General features: G+C 51.9%; 1 protein-coding gene across 3 annotated transcripts; it reads left to right on the top strand.

Annotated features, from left to right (window-relative positions):
• The first annotated feature begins 814 nt into the window (after positions 1-814).
• Positions 815-19158, top strand: COQ8B (coenzyme Q8B). 3 transcript variants are annotated; one of them, XM_059153208.1, is made up of 15 exons: positions 815-905; positions 1330-1434; positions 1575-1694; positions 1840-1906; positions 3478-3555; positions 6464-6586; positions 6737-6822; positions 7945-8085; positions 8180-8261; positions 8992-9085; positions 11615-11756; positions 11893-12000; positions 14684-14749; positions 17795-17881; positions 18300-19158. In XM_059153208.1, exons 2-15 carry the CDS (start codon positions 1333-1335, stop codon positions 18579-18581), a joined length of 1578 nt encoding a protein of 525 aa, XP_059009191.1. In that variant the 5' UTR covers positions 815-905; positions 1330-1332; the 3' UTR covers positions 18582-19158. The 3 variants fall into 3 exon arrangements, with proteins under 3 accessions (XP_059009191.1, XP_059009192.1, XP_059009193.1); XM_059153209.1 differs by having other exon boundaries at positions 828-909; XM_059153210.1 differs by lacking the exon at positions 815-905 and adding an exon at positions 1018-1036.
• Positions 19159-19175: the final 17 nt, after the last annotated feature.

Below are 19175 nucleotides of genomic sequence, written 5' to 3'. Positions count from 1 at the left end.
TTCCTTCTCCCAGTGGTGGGAGAGATGCCCCAGCAAGCTGCTTCTATTCCAGACTGTGAGGAGGGGTGAGTCAGCCTATTGTTGGGGGAGCAGGATTTAGGCCCGTCTGCCCTACCCCCGCCCCCCAAACAGACACCCAGATGGGCTAGGAGCTGGTTTTCTGGGATGCCAGGGCTCCTGACTCAGCACTGGGAATCTTGGCTGAGTGTGTTCTGGGAAATGTCAGGCCTACAGGAAACAGAGGGCTCCCACTCACACCATCCCGCGGGTGGGCGGGGAGCGGAGAGAGCTCAGAGTGTATGAGAGAAGCGGGGAGCAGTGTGCAAAGGGCTGAGTGTGAAGGTGTATGAGGGGGGGCAGTTGGCAAGCAAGGCGTGTGTGTTTATATGCGCGAGGGAAGAAGATGGGTGCCAGCATGTGGGTGTTTGAAGCAGAGGATTGATGTGCAAAGTGGAGGGGCTCCCGGAGCAAGGGAAACGTTTGCTGGGAAGATGTGTGTTCAAAGGAAAGACGTCCAGTCTGTTGGGCTTAAAAATAAGAAAGTAGGTTGGCAAGATGTTCGTGCAGAGAAGAGATGCGGAGTTCGTAAGGGATGTTTGCAAAAACGACGGTGTGGGGGGTAAAGAAAGGTCTGCCATGCACAAGGCACTCTGAAGTGCGGGGAAAGGCAGAAAACCGCACGCACGTGCGCGGCTCCCGGGGTGTCCCAACAGTCCCAGCAAGCCCCAACGCCCACCTTCAGGCCACGCCCCTAGTCCCGCCCCTGACGCACAGCGGGGCAAGCTACGCGCCAGTCAGTGAGGTGCTACTCCGCCATTGGCTAGCTCAGCGGAGGGGGCAGGTGTGCAGAGACTCCCGGAAGCGCGAGAGGCTCCCACTAGTAGCGGACCCGGATCCAGGGAACAGTGGGTGCTTAGCAACGGGGGGAGGTGCCCAGTAATGGGCGGCTGGGGTGTAGGGGGTAGGAATTGTGGGTGCCTAGCAACAAAAAGGAAGGCAGTGCCTAGCAACTAGGGGGGCTCAGAGGAGTGGAGAGGTAGCCCTGGAGAATCTGTGGGTGTCTAGCAACGGGGGAGGACCCTAGCAACGGCGGGGAGTGGGACAGGGCGAAAATGGGTTTTGGGAGGTGCGCAGAAAGAGCTATGGATTCCTAGCAACCAGAGAGGGAACCAGGAGAAACTGGGGGAACTATTAAACAGGAAAGGAAGTCTTTAGTGGGTGGGAATCTTAGGGTGGACACAGAGAAATGTGAGGCCTTAGCAAAGACGAGGGCAAAGCGGGGAGGTCAATGCCACCCCCTACCCGAGTAATCCCTCCCTTCTCCCCCAGGCGATGTGGCTGGAGGTGGGGGGCTTACTGCGGGGGACCTGTGGACAGCTGGGACGGACTGTCGGTTTGCCTTGTGGGGCCCTGGGGCCTGGGCCCCACTGGTGGGTAAGAGCCTGGAGAGGTGTCTCCAAGGGGGAGAGGCTGGGGGAGGTTTTAGGGTGTAAAATGACGAGGGGGGGGGGCTCCAAAAGGGCCACGCAGATACCATGTACTCCACTCCTTACCAATATCCACTTTTCTTGCAGGGGCCATGTGGGGGTTCTCGGCCCCAAATGTTTCATAAGGATGGGCTTAGCAGAGGCCTGGGTGAGGAGGACATTCGCAGGATACGGGAGGCCCGGATCAGGAAGACACCCCGGCCCCAGGTATCATTGTCTCCCACCCATTCAGCAGCACCCCCTGAAGGCAGCTGGCCTCCCAAGCTTGGGGAAGGGTATGGTGGCAGGTTGGTTGGACTCCCTGGGTGCTGTGCTCACCTTCCCACCCTCAGACCTTCTCCCCATTTCCCAGCTGAGCGACCGCTCTCGAGAACGCAAGGTGCCTGCTTCCCGCGTCAGCCGCTTGGCCAACTTTGGGGGTAGGTGTGACTGTGGGAGATTGTAACCTAGATCAGAGGAGGCCATGTTTATAGAACGAAACAAGGTGGAGAGGGTGAATCAGAGACAGGGAGAGGAGTGAGAGATGGAAAGAGAAGGAAGGCAAAGGCCTGCAAAGCCAAGAGAAAGAGAGAGGAAGGTAACATTTATTGGGCACATGGAATGTGCAAGGCCTCATGTACACTCGATCTTTCTGTCCTGAATTTGGTGCGTGTTAATTTCCACCATATAGACGAGGAAACACCGTATAGAAGAGGCAAAGGGAAGCGAAGTGACTTGACGCCAGGTTATGCAGCAGGAGTTTTCAAACTTCAGGTCACAGTCTGCATGAAATAATTCAGGGGGTTGCAACCAGCATTAAAAAAGAATAGAATGGGGTGCCTGGGTGGCCAGGGTGTTAAGCATCTGACTTTGGCTCAGGTCATGATCCCAGGGTCCTCTGATGGAGCCCCAGGCTCTGCTGGGAGGCTGCTTCTCTGTCTTCCTCTACCCCTCCGTCTGCTTGTGCTCTGTCTCTCTCAAAGAAATACATAAAATCTTAAAAAAAAAAAAAAGAAAGGAAGTTCTTATTTCATGAAATATATGTATATGTACTGTTATAATGCATATGTTTTCTTTAGTGTGGATTATGGTTCAAATTTTAATGATACTGATTCACAGTATAAAGAGGAAGTTAAATGCAGTGGTCAGAGCTTTGATATCAGGCTGCCCAGAGTTCCAGGGGTGATTCTGCCATACTCTTGCTTTGTGACTCTGGACAAGTTACTTAACTTCTCTAAGCCTCGGTTTCCTTCTGTAAGGATAAAATGAGTTTATGTGTCTAAGGCACCAGGGATGGTTCCTGGTGTGTAGCAAGCACCCAGAAAATGCTGCTATGATGATTTGCAGAGATGGTGACAGTGAAAGAGGCAGAGACTCAAGATGTCTTATTGACAAAGAGACAGAGGAGGAAGAGGAAATCAAAGCCAGAGAGATAACATCAAAAGGACAGAGAGAGGAAGGCTGAACTGGTATGCCAGGTGGAGGGAGGCAGAGAGACGGAGAAAACCCAACTTAGGCAAGGAGAGGTGAGCATGAAGAAAAGTGTGAACAGAGAAATGGGAGTCATAGGAAGACAGAGACCCAGGGAGATCATTTCGGGGCTTTCTTACCCTTAACTGCATGGTAGAATCATCCAGGATGCTTAAAAAAATATTTATATATATATATAAATTCTAAGGCTCATTTCAGACCATAGAACCTCAACTTCCTATTGTACCTGGGTGGGCCTTGTAGCTCCTCACATGACTCAGATGTGCAGCCAGGGGTGAGAACTGCTGACCCAGGAGACAGACATGGACAGAGTGATGCAGAAAGAGGTAGCCGCACCTCGAAGGGAACTCTGGGCAGGGAGAGAGTAAGTAAGAGACTGAGTTGGGGACAAGAGAGAACCAGAGAGTTGCCAGCAAAGAGCTGGGAGACAGGTTGCTTAGGGAGAGGCTGAGAGCAGTCGGGGGTCAGGTAACAAGGCCCGGGGGCAGGCAGGCACCCAGACTCCTGTCTCATTCCCCAGGACTGGCTGTGGGCTTGGGACTAGGAGCACTGGCAGAGGTGGCCAAGAAGTCTCTGCTGGGAGGACGTCTACCATCAGGTGAGTGAGTGAACCACACTGCTTGGGTTCAGATTCTGGCTTTGCTACGTGACCTGGGCTGAGTGGCTTCACCTTTCCAAGCCCCGTTTTCTCATCTGGAAAATGGATGATCATGTACCCCCGTCTCAGGGTCATCATGAAGCTGCCGTCAGGGTCATGAGGAGCAGAAGCCTGTTGTGTAAGAAAAAGAATTGGGAGTCGAGTTCCTAAAACTCAGAGCAGGAGAGGAAAGCTGAGAATAGGAGTGTCTGGGGGTGGGCAGTGTCTGTGGACAACAGAAACGGAAAGACACGAGTAGAGATTAGCACTGGTGGCTAAGATTTCCCAACAAGCTCACGTCTAGAAGCAAAAATGGGGTTGGATGTTTTGGATGAAAAAGAGACTAAGGCCATAGGAACTGACAAATGGAATGTGTGACCCGTGATAGAATGGCAGCCTGAGAAAAAATGACTATCAAAGACTTTTGGGGAGTTCCTTTGTCCCCCAGGAACATCTGAATTTGGACTGAAGAGCAGATAGGAGAGAATTCGTGTTCATTTTTATAGGCACAGTGATGGCACTGTGATTGAATAGGGGAATATCCTTATTTTTAGCACAGTTTGTATGCAACTGCATGAAGTGGGCCCATGAAAAATAAGGGCAAGTGTTTGGGCACATACACACAGATAAATTATGCAGGTGAGGCTGAAGGTCAACAGTTTGAATTGGGGGGAAAAAAAAAGTTTGAGCTGGATACGCGGGTGTCCATGATACTGGGCATGTGACTTTTCTGTTCATTTGGATTTTTTTTTCTCCCCAAAATAAAAAGGTGGGTAGAAGTGGAGGATTAGGCTTGAGGTAAGCCCAAACTGAGTCTGTCCCCTGCCCTGCCATCTCTGTGCTGTGTGACCCCCAGCCAGGCTCTGTACCTCTCTGAATGTCTTGCTTCCTCACCTTGAAAACTGAGGCATTGGTAGTTCTTACTTTTGGGCTCCTTGTGGGGATTCAGCCAGGGAAGCCACAGAGACACTTGGAATTCTGCTTTACACAGAGTGAGCCCTAGCTAGATAAAGAGCTCAGTAATTTTTTTATCAAATAAATAAAAGCTTAATAAATGCTTTATTGAATAATCCTATAATCTGCATGTAGAGCCAGGCACATCTCCTAAGCATATAGCTCGGTTCATTTTCACCAAATGGATACATCTGTGTGCCCAGATCAGGAAACCCTGAGACAGCAGTTGGCAAACTTGGCCATAGGATCCCTGCACACCCTTACAGCGTAGAAATAAATGAACAAAATATCTAATAGTCACACAGGGGGGATACTGTTCAGCTAGAAAAGGGAATGAATCGGGGCGCCTGGGTGGCTCAGTGGGTTAAAACCTCTGCCTTCAGTTCAGGTCATGATCCCAGAGTCCTGGGATCGAGCCCCACATCAGGCTCTGTGCTCAGCAGGGAGCCTGCTTCCTCCTCTCTCTCTGCCTGCCTCTCTGCCTACTTGTGATCTCTGTCTGTCAAATAAATAAGTAAAAATCTTAAAAAAAAAAAAAAAAGAAAGAAAGAAAGAAAGAAAAGGGAATGAAGTGCTGATCGCTGCTACAATGTGGATGAATTTCGAAAACTATCCTAAGTGAAAGAAGCCAGACACAATGGGACACATACCGTATGATTCCATTCATAGGAAATGTCCAGAACAAGTATATTCATAGAGAGTTCAGATTAATGGTTCCTGGGGATGCTGGAGCAGGTGGTTGGGAGAAATGGGGGGGTGACTGGTAATAGATACGGGGTTTCTTTTGGGGCTGGAAAATGTTCCAAAATTGCTTGTGGTGATAGTTGTACAGCTCTGAATGTCCTAGAAGCCATTGAACTATATGCCTTAAATTGGTGAGTTATCTGGTTTGTGAATTACATGGCCATAAAAAATAGAATGAGGACCCCAAAGAACCTGGTTGTATATATTTTGGGGTTATATTTATGGATATTTAGTGCATTAGAGGTTAAAACAATTTTTTTCTGTTTCAAGTTTTGTTTAAATTCTAATTAGTTAACATATAGTGTAATATTAGTTTCAGGAGAAAAGATATTTTTTGAATGCATGAATACACACACACATGCATTCCATCAGTCATCAGAGCAATGGCATCATCCCAGGTCATGGAGTTTCTGGGAAAACTACACTGAGCCTTTATGGAAGAATGAGAGTAAAAACAGGCAAATAACATTCATATGATTATGAAAATAGTTTTGATCTCACAGAGCCTCCTGAAGGGTCTTGGGGACTCTCAGGGTTCCCAGAACCACACTTTGAGAATCACTGTCTCCTCCAGAAGCTCCTATCTGTCTTGTCTTGGCTACTCATCCCCACCAAGGGAAACCACTCTCTGGACTTCTGACCCCCAAGATTAATTTTGACTGGTTTTGCTCTTTATACCAGTGTAATCAGAGAGCATGTCCTCATACTTATCTGGCTGCATTTGCTCAACATTCTGTCGGAGGGATGCCTCTGTATTGCTGTGGTTAGAGGGAGGTCGTATATTCAGTGCTGTAGGAGACACTCTGTGACTCTCCCAGCATGCCTTTGTTCATTCTGTTGACAGTCATTAGGTTATTTCCAGCTAGGGACCATTATGAATAGTGCTGCTGTGAACCATCTTGGGATAACTGTCAGTGGACACACATCTGCCTTTTCCTAGGTACATACCTAGGAGAGAAGTGACATTGGCTTTAGGCATGTGCTGTACTGGAAACTTCCCAAAGGATTTGAGCCACGACGCTCATCAGCTTTATGGGTGTTTAGGCTGCTCCACATCCTTGTCAACACTTGGTATTGTCGGTTTCATTTTAGCCATCCTGGGGGTTATGCAGTGATGCTATAATGACTTCTTCTGTGGGTGTAATACCAGTGATTATTCTCTCCACCCCAGAGAGCAGCTCCCGGCCAGGCTCCAGCCCTTTCCTGTCAGAGGCCAATGCCGAGCGGATTGTGCAGACCTTGTGTACAGTGCGGGGGGCCGCCCTCAAGGTCGGCCAAATGCTCAGCATCCAGGGTACGCCATGACCCTCAACCCCTGACTCTTGACCTCACTCCTTCAGCACTCCCACCCACCTGCAAGTTCTGACTTCAGATACCCCCCACAGGGGCCCCTCCCTGCCTCCTCCCTCACCGCTTCCCTCATTCCACACCCCCATCTTCCCAGATAACAGCTTCATCAGTCCTCAGCTGCAACGCATCTTCGAGCGCGTCCGCCAGAGCGCCGACTTCATGCCCCGCTGGCAGATGCTGGTGAGTGCCCCATCAGGGAAGCCTGCCCTGGCTTCCTTGCTGAAGCCTCAGTTTCCCCAGCTGTAAAATGGGCATCACTAAAGCACACATCTCAGAGAGCTATTGAGTTGATGACATGAGAGAATGACGTGGAGTACTTCATGCAGTCCTGGGCAGGCTCAGGGCTTCATCACAGTTGCCAAAGAGGCAGGGGGTGCAGTGGTTAGGGGCCTGGACTTTGTGCATTCAAATCCTGGCTCTGCCCGGTCCTGCCTGCATAATCTCAGACATGTGGCCTCACCTCTCTGTGCCTCAGTTACCTCATCTGTAACTGGCCATAGTGATAGGAACCCCTGCATTGTAGGGTTATATAAGTGAGTGTTTGTAAAGCACTGGGAAAGGGACCCTGACACACCACAAGTGAAAGCAAGTTCTGACTGTTATTAGTACTAGTTTGTTTTATTTTTTTAAGATTTTATTTATTTATTTGACAGAGAGAGAGACAGCAAGAGAGGGAACACAAGCAGGGGGAGCAGGAGAGGGAGAAGCAGGCTGCCCGCCAAGCGGGGAGCCCGATGTGGGACTTAATCCCAGGACCCTGGGATCATGACCTGAGCTGAAAGGAGCCACTTAACAACTGAGCCACCCGGGCGCCTCTATTACTAGTTATTTTAAAAGATTTATTTACTTAAGAGAGAGCACACATGCGAGTGGGGCCAGTGGGGGAGGGGCGGAGGAGAGACAACCTCAAGCGGACTCTGCACTGAGCGCAGAGCCTGATGCGGGGCTCGATCTCATAGCCTGAGATTGTAACTTGAGCCGAAATTAAGAGTCAGACACTTCACTGACTGAGCCACCCAGGCACCCCAGTACTAGTTTTCTTAATTAAAAGCGATTGTGTCTGTGAGTAGGTTGGCACAGTGCCCAGCCCCAAGTAAGTGCCCAAGACACGAACTGTTCTAGTGACTGGGTGAGGGTGCAGAATCCTGATCGAGCTGCCTGCCTGCCTTCTGATCTCTCTGCTCACTGGCCCTGTGGCCCTGGGTCATGACTGCCCCTCCCAGAGCCACTGTGGACAGGTTCCAGCCCATAAATCTCCCTGTCCTTAACTGCAACGATGATTGTTTCGACCACTGTCTACAGAAAGTTCTCGAAGAGGAGCTTGGCAAGGACTGGCAGGCCAAGGTAGCCTCTTTAGAGGAGGTGCCCTTTGCTGCAGCTTCGATTGGGCAGGTGCACCAGGGCACACTGAGGGATGGGACGGAGGTGGCCGTGAAGATCCAGGTGAGCGGGGGAGGGGGGGAGCGGCAGGGGTGGGAGAGGGCACCCTGGGGTCCCAGAGGCATGACTCCTGCCCTCCTTCCCTCCCTGCTCACAGTACCCAGGCGTGGCCCAGAGCATCCAGAGTGATGTCCAGAACCTGCTGGCGGTGCTCAAGATGAGTGTGGCCCTGCCCGAGGGTGAGGGGCCACTACACCCCTGACTGCGGGAGGGACCCCCTGCAGGGAGAAAGTGGGGCTGATGGGGTGGGGAGAGGCCAGCTGGAGGCAGGGTGTGCTCTTAGGTGTGAGCGCTGGTGAATGTGCAAGTCCATGAGTGTGAGACAGAAAGAAGGGACACCCAGGCAAGGAGAGCCCAGACAGTCTGAACGTATGAGAAAAAGACAAACAGACATTCTGACTGACCCAGAGACAGAAGCCCACACTGAAATGTGTCAGAAACAGACACACAGGGCATCCAGAGAGGGCCTGGAGATCTGGAAAAGAGCCACAGAAGCAGGAAGGGCATGTAAGCGGGACCTTGTGTGTGTGTATTGGGGAGGAAGGGGACCTCCATGGAAGTAAGATTTTGAGGCCCTGAGAACAGTATGAGAAATGATGAAAAAGAGACAGGGTCAGTGGCATGTGGGACTGTGAAAGAGATGCCTGGGGCCTGGCACGAGTGCCCGAGAAAGAGACCCCAGGGGGGAGACTGCAGGAGAGGCCGCAGCTGTGTGAGGGATGGAGTGGAGGTGAGTGAGGGTGGGTAGATGATGTGGTAAAAGGCCTGGGGGAGGTGTGAGGGATGATGGCAGACAGCGAGAGACATGACTGGCAAGAGAAGACATCCCTGAATGGAAAGCCCAGGGGGGAGGCTGTCATGATGGGGACAGGCTATGGCCTTCCCTGCCCGACATGGCTGTCCCCTCAGGCCTGTTCGCTGAGCAGAGTCTGCGGGCCTTGCAGCAGGAACTGGCTTGGGAGTGTGACTACCGTCGTGAAGCGGCTTGTGCCCAGAGCTTCAGGTGAGCTGAGCACCCTGAGGGCCACCCAGAACCCCTAGCTCCCCTCCCGGGATGAGTGGGAAGTGGATCCTTCCATAGCCACTGGCAGCTGGAGGCCTGGGGTAGAGCCAGCAAACTCCTGTGTCTCTTCATTTGCTCATCCCTCCTCCCTCCATTCACTTCTGACTTGATTTATCCCCTGTGTCCTCTGTGAGCTTGGGCACGTCACTTTCTCTCTCTTGTCAGTTTTCTCATCTTTCAAATGGGATGCATGACCACTATAGTCTGGTGGGGGAGATGGATTTGTCAGCAGGCATGAGATACCCTCACACCGATGGACGGACAAAGCATTAACAGTCCGACAGTGTCACCGGTGGGAGAGAACGGGGCTCCAGGTCATCTCTTATCTGCTGTGGGAAGGAGGAGGTTTTGCCATCAGCAAACCAGACTGGAGAACAGTCTGGCCTCACTAAGGCCCAGCATCCATATGCAACCCTGTAAACGCCCTCCTTGCTAAACAGATGTTGTAGGGACACTTAGGCTGGTATACACCATCAGCCTTTTCCAGAACGCTCCGAGCAGCAGTCGCCCCAAACTAGACCCAACTCAAATCTATTGAATTCAGCAAGGTATATAATAAACGACGGTCCGCTCACCAGCGGAATGTCATATAGCAGCGAAAATGAATGAACTTCATTACAGGGGAACAAAGTGGTTGTATCTTCAAAGCTTTGTGGTGTCCAGCAGTTAATTACACTCCAGGAGGTCCTCTGCTGCATGGCCCGTGGGTGCCCTGAGCCAAGGTCTGTAGATACAGAGCGAGAGAAGGGACAGCAGAGGGCGGTGATTCCCGGAATGGGCCCTGGACCCAGAAGTGGGATCCAGTCCCAGGTCAGCCCTTAACTGGCTGGGTGGCCTGAATCTGCACCCTCAGGAGAGCAGCATCCTCATAGGAGAGTGAGGGAGGGAAGGGGATTGTGTTAATTAAATGCTTGGCTCAGGGCCTGGCCCAGGATGAGCATCAGAGATTTTACAAACAAGGACAAAAATACAAGCCCCTAAATGGGACCGACGGACGATGAAGAGAAGAGGATGAAGTGGGCTGGGCCAGGGCAGTCCTTTGGGGGATCTGGTAGCCCCGTTCCCTCCAGGATTTCCCAGTGCCCTTAGAATAAATCCTGGATCATTCCCCTGGCCCTCCCCACCCCCCTGCCCCCAGCCCCAATCATCCCATAGATCTCAGCCATGGATCTTGCTCATATTCTTTGCCTCCCAAATCTTACACTGAACTCAGTCTATTATTGGTCTGTGTGTGTTTTTGTTAGAGTGCGGTCTCTGGTGTCTGGAGGGCAGGCCCAGAACTCATTCACTGCTCTGTCACCCCGCATTGTCCCATTCAGGGACAGACACCAAGAAGGAGTCAGTATTTTTTTCTTTTTAATTTATTTGACAGACAGGGATCACAAGTAGGCAGAGAGGCAGGCAGAGAGAGAGGGGCAACCAGGCTCCCTGCTGAGTAGAGAGCCTGATGCGGGGCACGATCCCAGGACCCTGGGATCATGACCTGAGCCAAAGGCAGACACTTAACCCACTGACCCACCCAGGCGCCGCAGTATTTTTCTTTTTTCAAGATTTTATTTATTTATTTATTTATCTATCTATCTATCTATTTATTTATTTATTTATCAGAGAGAGAGAGAGTGTGCGCGAGCGCACGCACAAGCAGGGGGAGCAGCAGGTAGAGGGAGAAGCAGGCTCCCTGAGCAGGCTCCCTGGGAGCCTGATGCAGGACCTGATCTCGGGACCCTGGGATCATGACCTGAGTTGAAGGCAGACACTTAGCCAACTGAGACACCCAGGTGTCCCAAGAAGAAGTTAGTATTAACCAGTATTCAAAGTAATGCCTCCAAGGAGTGGCCAATGAATATCACTATGGACTTGGAGATTGGTATATCAGCAATTTTTTTTGGGTTGGTTAATTAATAAATTGATGAAAAAGTAATGGTCAGGGGCGTCTTGGTGGCTCAGTGGGTTAAGGCCTCTGCCTTTGGCTCAGGTCATAATCCCAGGGTCCTGGGATTGAGCCCCGCATCGGGATCTCTGCTTAGCAGGGAGCCTGTTTCCTCCTCTCCTCTCTCTGCCTGTCTCTCTACCTACTTGTGATCTCTGTCTGTCAAATAAATAAAGTCTTAAAAAAAAAATTACGTTCATCAAGCTTAATACATTGAGCTCTATACTGGAGCAACCAGAAGTCATAGAAGTGTTCCCAGTAGGGAAATGGTAACTGGGGCTCCGACAGTAGCCAGCTTAGGGGTAGGCGCAGAGTAGCACTATGGAGATAATCTGATGAATGAGTGAATGAAGTGTCTGAATGAATGTCAGTCTGGCCAGCTATTGGCCATCACTCAAGCTAGACAGGTTCGAGGAGGGAAGGCAAGACAGAGACTGTTCTGGGAGCACTTCTCAGAGGAGGAGGAAGAGGAGGCCTCAAGGTGGGCCACAGGGGCCTGAAGCTTGAAGTCCTGTCCCTTCCCCTCCCTTCTGCCCCAGGCAGTTGTTGGCAGATGATCCCTTCTTCCGGGTACCAGCTGTGATTAACGAGCTATGCACAACACGGGTGCTGGGCATGGAGCTGGCCGGAGGGGTGCCCCTGGACCAGTGCCAGAGCTTGAGCCAGGACATCCGGAACCAGGTACAGGGGCTCGAGGGACAGTAGGGAGAGTGCTGCCCCTGGGCAGGGCTGGCGGGCCCACAGTCCGCCTCCTGGCCAGAGAGTGCTCTAGAGGGGCCGACGGGTCTGACATGTCTGTTACTCCTCCCCACTGCAGATCTGCTTCCAGCTCCTGAGGCTGTGTCTGCGGGAGCTGTTCGAGTTCCGATTCATGCAGACAGACCCCAACTGGGCCAACTTCCTCTATGATGCCTCCAGCCACCAGGTTGGTTCCCTATGATGTGGCTCATGGTACATTAGCTGCTTTAAGAGACAGTTTCCTGTATTTCTTTAGCTCAGCCCAACAGTAGTTATGACCCACATGACAGGCTGGAGTGGCCCTCTTCCATATGGTGACTCAGGGACCCAGGCTCCTTCCCTTCTGTGATGGCACCATCCCTTAGGCCTTGAAATGCTCTACTTCCAGTGAAGGGGGAAAGAGAGGTTAAGAGGGTAGCGCCCTGCCTAATTGCTTTTGCCAGCAGTGACACATTATCTCCGCTGCTGCCCGCCCTCGTACCATTCCATTGGTAAGAACTGGTCACACGGCCTGGCTAGGCGCAAGGAACATTGGGAAATGGAATCTCCGCAATGGTTCCCTAGCGGCAACAGCTTTAGGAAGGCAGTTAGTCATCGCTACCACACCCGTCATTCATTTAACACACCAAGCATCTACTGCCTCTTGACAGTGATGCCAAGACTTCCCTGATCATCACCTTCTCAGAGTTCCCAGTCCTGTGGAGGGACCCGTGACCAGACAGTGATGACTGAGTAGTTAGTACCATGATGGGGAAGCGCAGGTTGGAGTGGTCAGTGACAGGGGAGGCACAGGGGGCTGCAGGGAGCCAGGGAAATGGCTGACCCGGCACAGGGTAGGTGAGGTCAAGTAAGGCTTCTCGAAGGAAGTGCCATTAAAGTTGAAAACAGGGGCACCTGGGTGGCTTAGTGGGTTGAGTCTCTGCCTTCAGTTCAGGTCATGATCTTAAGGTCCTAGAATTGAGCCCGGCATCGGGCTCTCTGTTCAGCAGGGAGCTTGCTTCCCCCTCTCTCTGCCTGCCTCTCTGCCTACTTGTGATCTGTCTGTCAAATAAATAAATAAAATCTTAAAAAAAAAAAAAAAAAAAAGCCGAAACCAGAAAGATGAGAAGGGAACGGCCACCTGAAGAAAAGGGAAGAGTGTTCCCAGCAGAGGACACAGGGTAGCCAAAGGCCTGGAGTAAGAGTTTGGATTGAAAGACTCAGTGAGCATGACTGCCAAACGGCTCTCTAACATGGTCTGTATGCATCCCATCCCCAGAGGGATCTTTTGAAAACAGAAACCTGGCTGAACTGTCCCTTTCATAGCTCCATGTCCACCTCAGGATCAAGTCTGAGCCCTTTGCTGAGTGTGATGTGGCCCCACTGAGTCCCAGCCTCAGTCCCTTGCCACCCCCTCCTTGCCAAGTGCACAGATAGCCTGTGTCGCTGTGAGGCTCACACCACAAGGAAATATTTTTGTAACTTGGAATGAGAGGGGCGGTGATATGAGTCCTGACATCAATTTATTGTGTCTCAACAGGATCTTTTGTTTTAAAGCCATAGAATAGAAGATAACAGTATGTCACAGATGGGAGGGATCCATATTATTTCAGGATGCTTTTGTTTGACCTTATATTTGGGTGTGCCTGGGTACTGGTGCCCAAAAACAATGTGTCTGTCTTTCTTTCTTTCTTTCTTTTTTTCTTTCTTTTTTTTTTTTTTAAGATTTTATTTCTTTAATTGACAGAGACAGTGAGAGAGGAAACACAAACAGTGGGTATGCGAGAGGGACAAGCAGGCTTCTGGCTGAGCAGGGAGCCTGATGTGGGACTCGATCCCAGGACCCTGGAATCATGACTTGAGCCAAAGGCAGAAGCTTTATGGCTGAGCCACCCAGGCACCCCTATAAGGTGTATTTCTTGCTGTGGGTTCTGATCAATAGAACTCCACTGCCCTAGCAAAACTCTCATACATGTACCCATCGGGCACTGTTTCTAATAGCAGAACCCAGAAACAACCACAGTGTCCACTGGCCAGATAAATATACTTTGATATGTTTACATGATGAAGTCCTTACACAGCGAAGAAAAAATGAATGGGCCAGGGCTGCACATAGCAACGGGGATAAGTTGCAAAACCATGTTGGACACAAAGAATAAGCCGCAGGATAACTATCATAAATACTGTTTATATGAAGTTTTAAAACACACATAGTAGCATGCCTCCTTATTGTTCACAGGTGCACACATATGTAGAGAATGTAGAAATGCACACATGGGAATTTCAGAAAATAATAGTTTGGTAATGATAATCCTGGGAAAGTGGTGACCCTGGAAGAGAGGACGGAGGAGGTCGGATCAGGCCAGGGTCCATGGGAGGCTCCACCTGGTTTGATAATATTGAACATTTTAAGTGGGCCGCTGGGATTTTGGATGTACATTTTTTCCCCACATATTTTATTATTCTTTCTTTTTAAAGATTTTATTTATTTATTTGACAGAGAGATTACAAATAGGCAGAGAGGCAGGCAGAGGGGGTAAGGAAGCAGGCTCCCTGATGAGCAGAGAGCTGGATGTGGGGCTTGATCGCAGGCTTAACCTACTGAGCCACCCAGGTGCCCCATATTTTATTATTCTTTAGATTTTTTTTTTTCTATGCCTAACACATATTATTATAAAGATAGAATCAACAAAGCCAGGTCCCTTCAGTTTCATATGGGGGTGGAGGTGGATAAAAAGTGTGGAGATGGGAGGCCAGGAATCCAGGGGGTCAGCAGGGCAGGGATTCTGATGAGGGGCACAGTGTGGGAATGGACCTGGGTCCCCCCTAACCTCAGCCGGTGGGGAGTGGTGGTGGACTCCCAGCTTCCCTCTCACCATCCCTTGTCCCAGGTGACCCTGTTGGACTTCGGTGCAAGCCGGGAATTTGGGACGGAATTCACAGACCATTACATCGAGGTGAGTCCCCCCAACCCTGAGGTCTTTGAAGGGCCTCAAGCCCGATACTGAGGCGAGGGTGAGAAGGAGAGGTACAGTATCTGGAATTAAGAAATAATATATAATATTAATAGTAATAATGAATAAATAAAAAGCCCTTAAAATAATGTCAGGTACTGTTTGAGGTGCTGTCCATGTGGTAACTGATTTAAACCACAGAGTAACTGTATGGGGTCAGGGCCATTTTTAGGCTTTTTTTTTTTGTAAATGTATTTATTTTGGGGCACCTGGGTGGCTCAGTGGGTTAAAGCCTCTGCCTTCGGCTTAGGTCATGATCTCAGGGTCCTGGGATTGAGGCCTGCATCAGGCTTTCTGCTCAGAGGGAATCCTGCTTCCCTCTCTCTGCCTGCCTCTCTGCCTACTTGTGATCTCTGCCAAATAAATAAAATCTTTAAAAAATGTATTTATTTAAAAGAAATTATTTGAGAGAGAGAGCACACGCAGACAGGTGCACAAGTTGGGGTAGGGGCAGAGGGAGATGCAGACTCCCCACTGAGCAGAGAGCCTGACGCAGGGCTCAATCCCAGGACCCTGAGATTATGACCTGAGCTGAAGGCAGAGGCTTAAACTGACTGAGCTGCCCAGGTGCCTCGGGTTAAGACCATTTTTAGTCCCACTTTACAGATGAAGTTACTAGAGCTCAGAGAGGTGAAATCACTTGGCCTAGGTGACAGCAGACCTGGGATTCAGACTCTGGGAGCCTGGGCCCAGAGCCCGTGTTCCCGACCGAACCCTGACTAGCCCCTGATGGCCCACAGTGGCCATCCTGCCACCTCCCCACACCCCAGGCTGTCCCGGGCCTTCAGCCTCACACTCACATATCTCTCTGGCCGGCTGCTCCCTTAGGGGCAGCTTTCTCCTCAGGAACATCTGCTGCCTGTTCTTCCCACCCACCTAGCTAAGGCATCTCATTAATTTGTTGAGATGGACTAGTTGACGGGGGCCTGCTACTCCTTTACTCATCAGTTTCAGCATTCTCTGACAACCCCTTGTGCCAAGCCCTGTTCTGGGCAATACCAACCCGGTGACTAACCCAGCCCCGTCTCTGCCTTCACGGAGCTCACAGCCCAGGACAGGGAGAGACAGTAAGAACCCAGAGCGGCCAGGGCTGGAATGGGGGAGCATAGGAGATGGTAGGAGCCCAGAGGGGGAGCCTGGGCCAGTCTAGGGGGTCAGGGAGAGCTTCCTGGAGGAAGAGGCATCAGGACTGTGACCTGAGGGACAAGGAGACCAATCAGGAAGAGGCAAGGAGGGTATCCCAAACTGATAAACATATAAGGGCCAAGAGGAGAGAAGGGATATTCCCATTAGAGCAGCGCTTCTCAAACTTCAGTGTCTGTGAGACACCCACCGGCCCCCCATGCCTGTTCAGTGCAGATCGTGCTCTGGAGTCCGGCCTAAGATGCTGCATTTCTAACACACTCCCAGCTGATGCCAGAGTGACTGGTATAGGAACCACACTTTGAATAGTCAGTCCTCGAGGACCAAAAGGAAGTTCATTTCTGACTGGGCCAGCAGGTGCAGGGTGGAGCAGGAGCCAGCAATGAGGCTGGAGCCAAATCACTCTTGAGTCTGAAAAGCCATGCTGGGCACCTTGTACTTTATCCAGGTGCTGGGGGAACTCCCAGAAGGGATTTGAGCAGGGGAGGGACAGAATTAGAAAACTTCCTGAGACTGGGGGACTGGGAGCCCAGGGAAGGGAGTAGAGGACAAGGCCCAGGGCTCTGGCTTGGGGACTCAGGGATGGTGGGGCCACCCCTGACATAGGGACAGGAAAGAGGAGCTGGGAGTCCCTACCCCCAACCTGTGCATACACACATGTGCGCATACATGTGCACACACACATACAGAGGCACCTTGGGCCCTCTCTTCCAATCCCTTGATGCACAAAGCCAAGGCCTTTCTCTCTGGGTGGGTGGGATATCTTGTGTGTTCCCCTAACCCAGCCCCCAGGCCTATTTGGCTCTCCTCTGGTCTCCCCAGCCTTTTCCAGTTTAAAAAAGCCCTGTCACATCAGTCCCCGAAGACCACAGGCCTGACAGATGGCCAGACAGGCTCGGGCAGGGGGAGCTGAGACAGACTGGAACTGTCAGATTGAATCCTGTATTCCCCATCCTCCCGAGAAAGTGGTTAATGTTTTCCCTCCTGGCCTTGCTGTTCCGTGAAGTAGGGACCTTACCATCCATCTGCTGATAGCGGTGGCTCCTCACGGTCATGGCTCCTCATGGTCGTGGCAGACCCTACATGCAGGCACAGCCCACCACACGCCACAGACACCTCTTCCTGCCTCCCGACAGCCCCTCCATGAGGACAATCCTCCTATCGTCCCAGCTCCACAGATGAGGATGCCAAGGGCCAAGGCTGAGCGCCTTGCCCCAAATCTCTCAGCCAGCAAGTGGCAGAGTTGGGATGGACCCCTGACAGGCTGGCTCTCACTTCTGTCTGTCCGCGCCCTCAGCTCAACTCCTGCTTTCCCCACGCACCCCCAAGGCTGGTGCTCCACGTGCTTCTTTGCCAAACAGGTTCACCGACGGCCACCTGAATGCCAGGCCTCGTGCTACAAGTCTGGCATCTCGGGGGTGCAAAGCCCAGTGCAGGAGACAGACATCAATCAGGCCGTTACAGAGATGGCCCAGTGGCCACCTCAGATGGAGTTCTGGGTCATGGTCACATAGTTGTCCAGTTGAGTGTTTGGACCCACGAATAACAGTTGACATTTATTTTCCTCCAGCTGTTTCACTGTTGTAGTTTCCAGGCAGGCTCTACATTCTAGGCCAAGTGGGAAAATCCCCTGACCCACCCCCTTACCCTGTTTCCATCCCTGCCAGGCTCTGGAACAGGTCCAAGGGAGGAGATACAGACAGGGGCAAGGTGAGGAGGGAGCAGCTTCTAGGGGAGAGGGCTTAAGTAGACCAGAATGTAGGGAGTAACAGGCCAGTTTTCCAGAGCCCTCCTTGAACCCCACTCCCTTGGCCTTTGACCTCTACCAAACACCCATTTCCCCAGGTGGTGATGGCAGCAGCCAATGGAGACAGAGACCGGGTCCTGCAGAAATCCCGGGATCTCAGATTCCTCACAGGCTTTGAAACCAAGGTTGGAAACACTAGAGAGGGGTTGGGGACTGCTTATCTCTACTGGGGGGCTCCAGGGAGGAGTGGGGGGAATGAAGGCTGCTTTGCTACTCAGAAACCGGAAGGAAATGGGTCCCATTTTATTCTAGAGGGAGGGAGTGGGGGGCTGCTGGTAGCTATTGGGGGTGGGGAAGTGGAGCTGTTTGTTATAGAGAGAGAGAGGGCTGCTTGTCTACTGAGGCTCTGAGAGGAAGTAAAGGGCCACTCTGGGGAGGCCTAGGGGCTCTAGAAGGAGGGGAGTCTGCTTACGACTCATCAGGGAGTGGGGGGCTTGTGTTTACAGTTGAAAGGACAAGGGAGACCAGGGGGTTTGTCCCTTCTGGGTTGAGTGGAGGCCCGTCCCTCCACCCTGCGTGCCTCTTGCTCTCCCCCATGCACAGGCATTCTCGGAGGCCCACGTGGAGGCAGTGATGATCCTGGGGGAACCCTTCGCCACCCCTGGCCCCTATGACTTTGGGGCTGGTGACACTGCCCGCCGAGTGCAGGGCCTCATCCCCGTGCTGCTGCGACACCGGCTGCGCCCACCGCCCGAGGAGACCTACGCCCTGCACCGCAAGCTGGCAGGGGCTTTCCTGGCCTGCGCCCGCCTCCGCGCCCACATCGCCTGCCGGGATCTCTTCCAGGACACCTACCACCGCTACTGGGCCAGTCGCCAGGCGTAGCCGCTGCCTGCGGCCTCCTGACCAAAGGGGATGCCTGGTCAGACCCCTTAGACAGCCTTCATCCAGGGATTCTGGCCCCAAAGCAGGCCATGGAGGGGAGGTGGTGCTGTGATGTCTCCTTTCCATTCTCCTGCAGGTTGGGAGACCACCCCCTCCTGCTTCCCTGTCTTGCCTCACTCCTTTCCTAGGAGCTGGGGAACCCTTGGGCTAGGGAACTCCCAGCTTCACACCCCCATCTCCTGCTCTCCCCACTCCAAAGCGGGCATCCAGGAACTCTGCGCCAGGAATTAACTTATTTTTGTCCACATTTAAGAGCATTAGGCCCCCTGCGCTTAGGCATGCAGATCCAGACTCCTTTAGATGGGGAGCCCCTCACCTCTCTCTGCCTCAGGTCTCCCATCTATCTGGCCAATGAAAGGGGAAGGGAGTTAGTGAAGGCAGCCCTCACCTTTGCTGCCCTCACCCCTCCACCAGCTGCGTTCTCCCCCTTCTTCTCCGCTCCCTCTTTTCTATGTGTTGGGGAGGGGGTAGGGGAGGGTGTTTGAAACTTCAGACGGAATAAAAGCGGCTCCCCTTCCCGGCTCTTTTCTCTGC

Source organism: Mustela lutreola, chromosome 16 (genome assembly GCF_030435805.1).
Source record: "Mustela lutreola isolate mMusLut2 chromosome 16, mMusLut2.pri, whole genome shotgun sequence".
NCBI classification, from domain to species: domain Eukaryota; kingdom Metazoa; phylum Chordata; class Mammalia; order Carnivora; family Mustelidae; genus Mustela; species Mustela lutreola.
Note: the sequence above shows the minus strand (reverse complement) of the source record. Positions and strands in the feature narration are given on the sequence as shown.

Excerpts from the sequence above, each read along its gene's own strand:
- COQ8B (XM_059153208.1), top strand. The coding sequence starts at position 1,333 with ATGTGGCTGGAGGTGGGGGGCTTACTGCGGGGGACCTGTGGACAGCTG. Across the intron at positions 1,907-3,477 it reads CCGCTTGGCCAACTTTGGGG|GACTGGCTGTGGGCTTGGGA; the intron begins GTAGGTGTGACT and ends CTCATTCCCCAG. Across the intron at positions 12,001-14,683 it reads ATGATGCCTCCAGCCACCAG|GTGACCCTGTTGGACTTCGG; the intron begins GTTGGTTCCCTA and ends CCCTTGTCCCAG.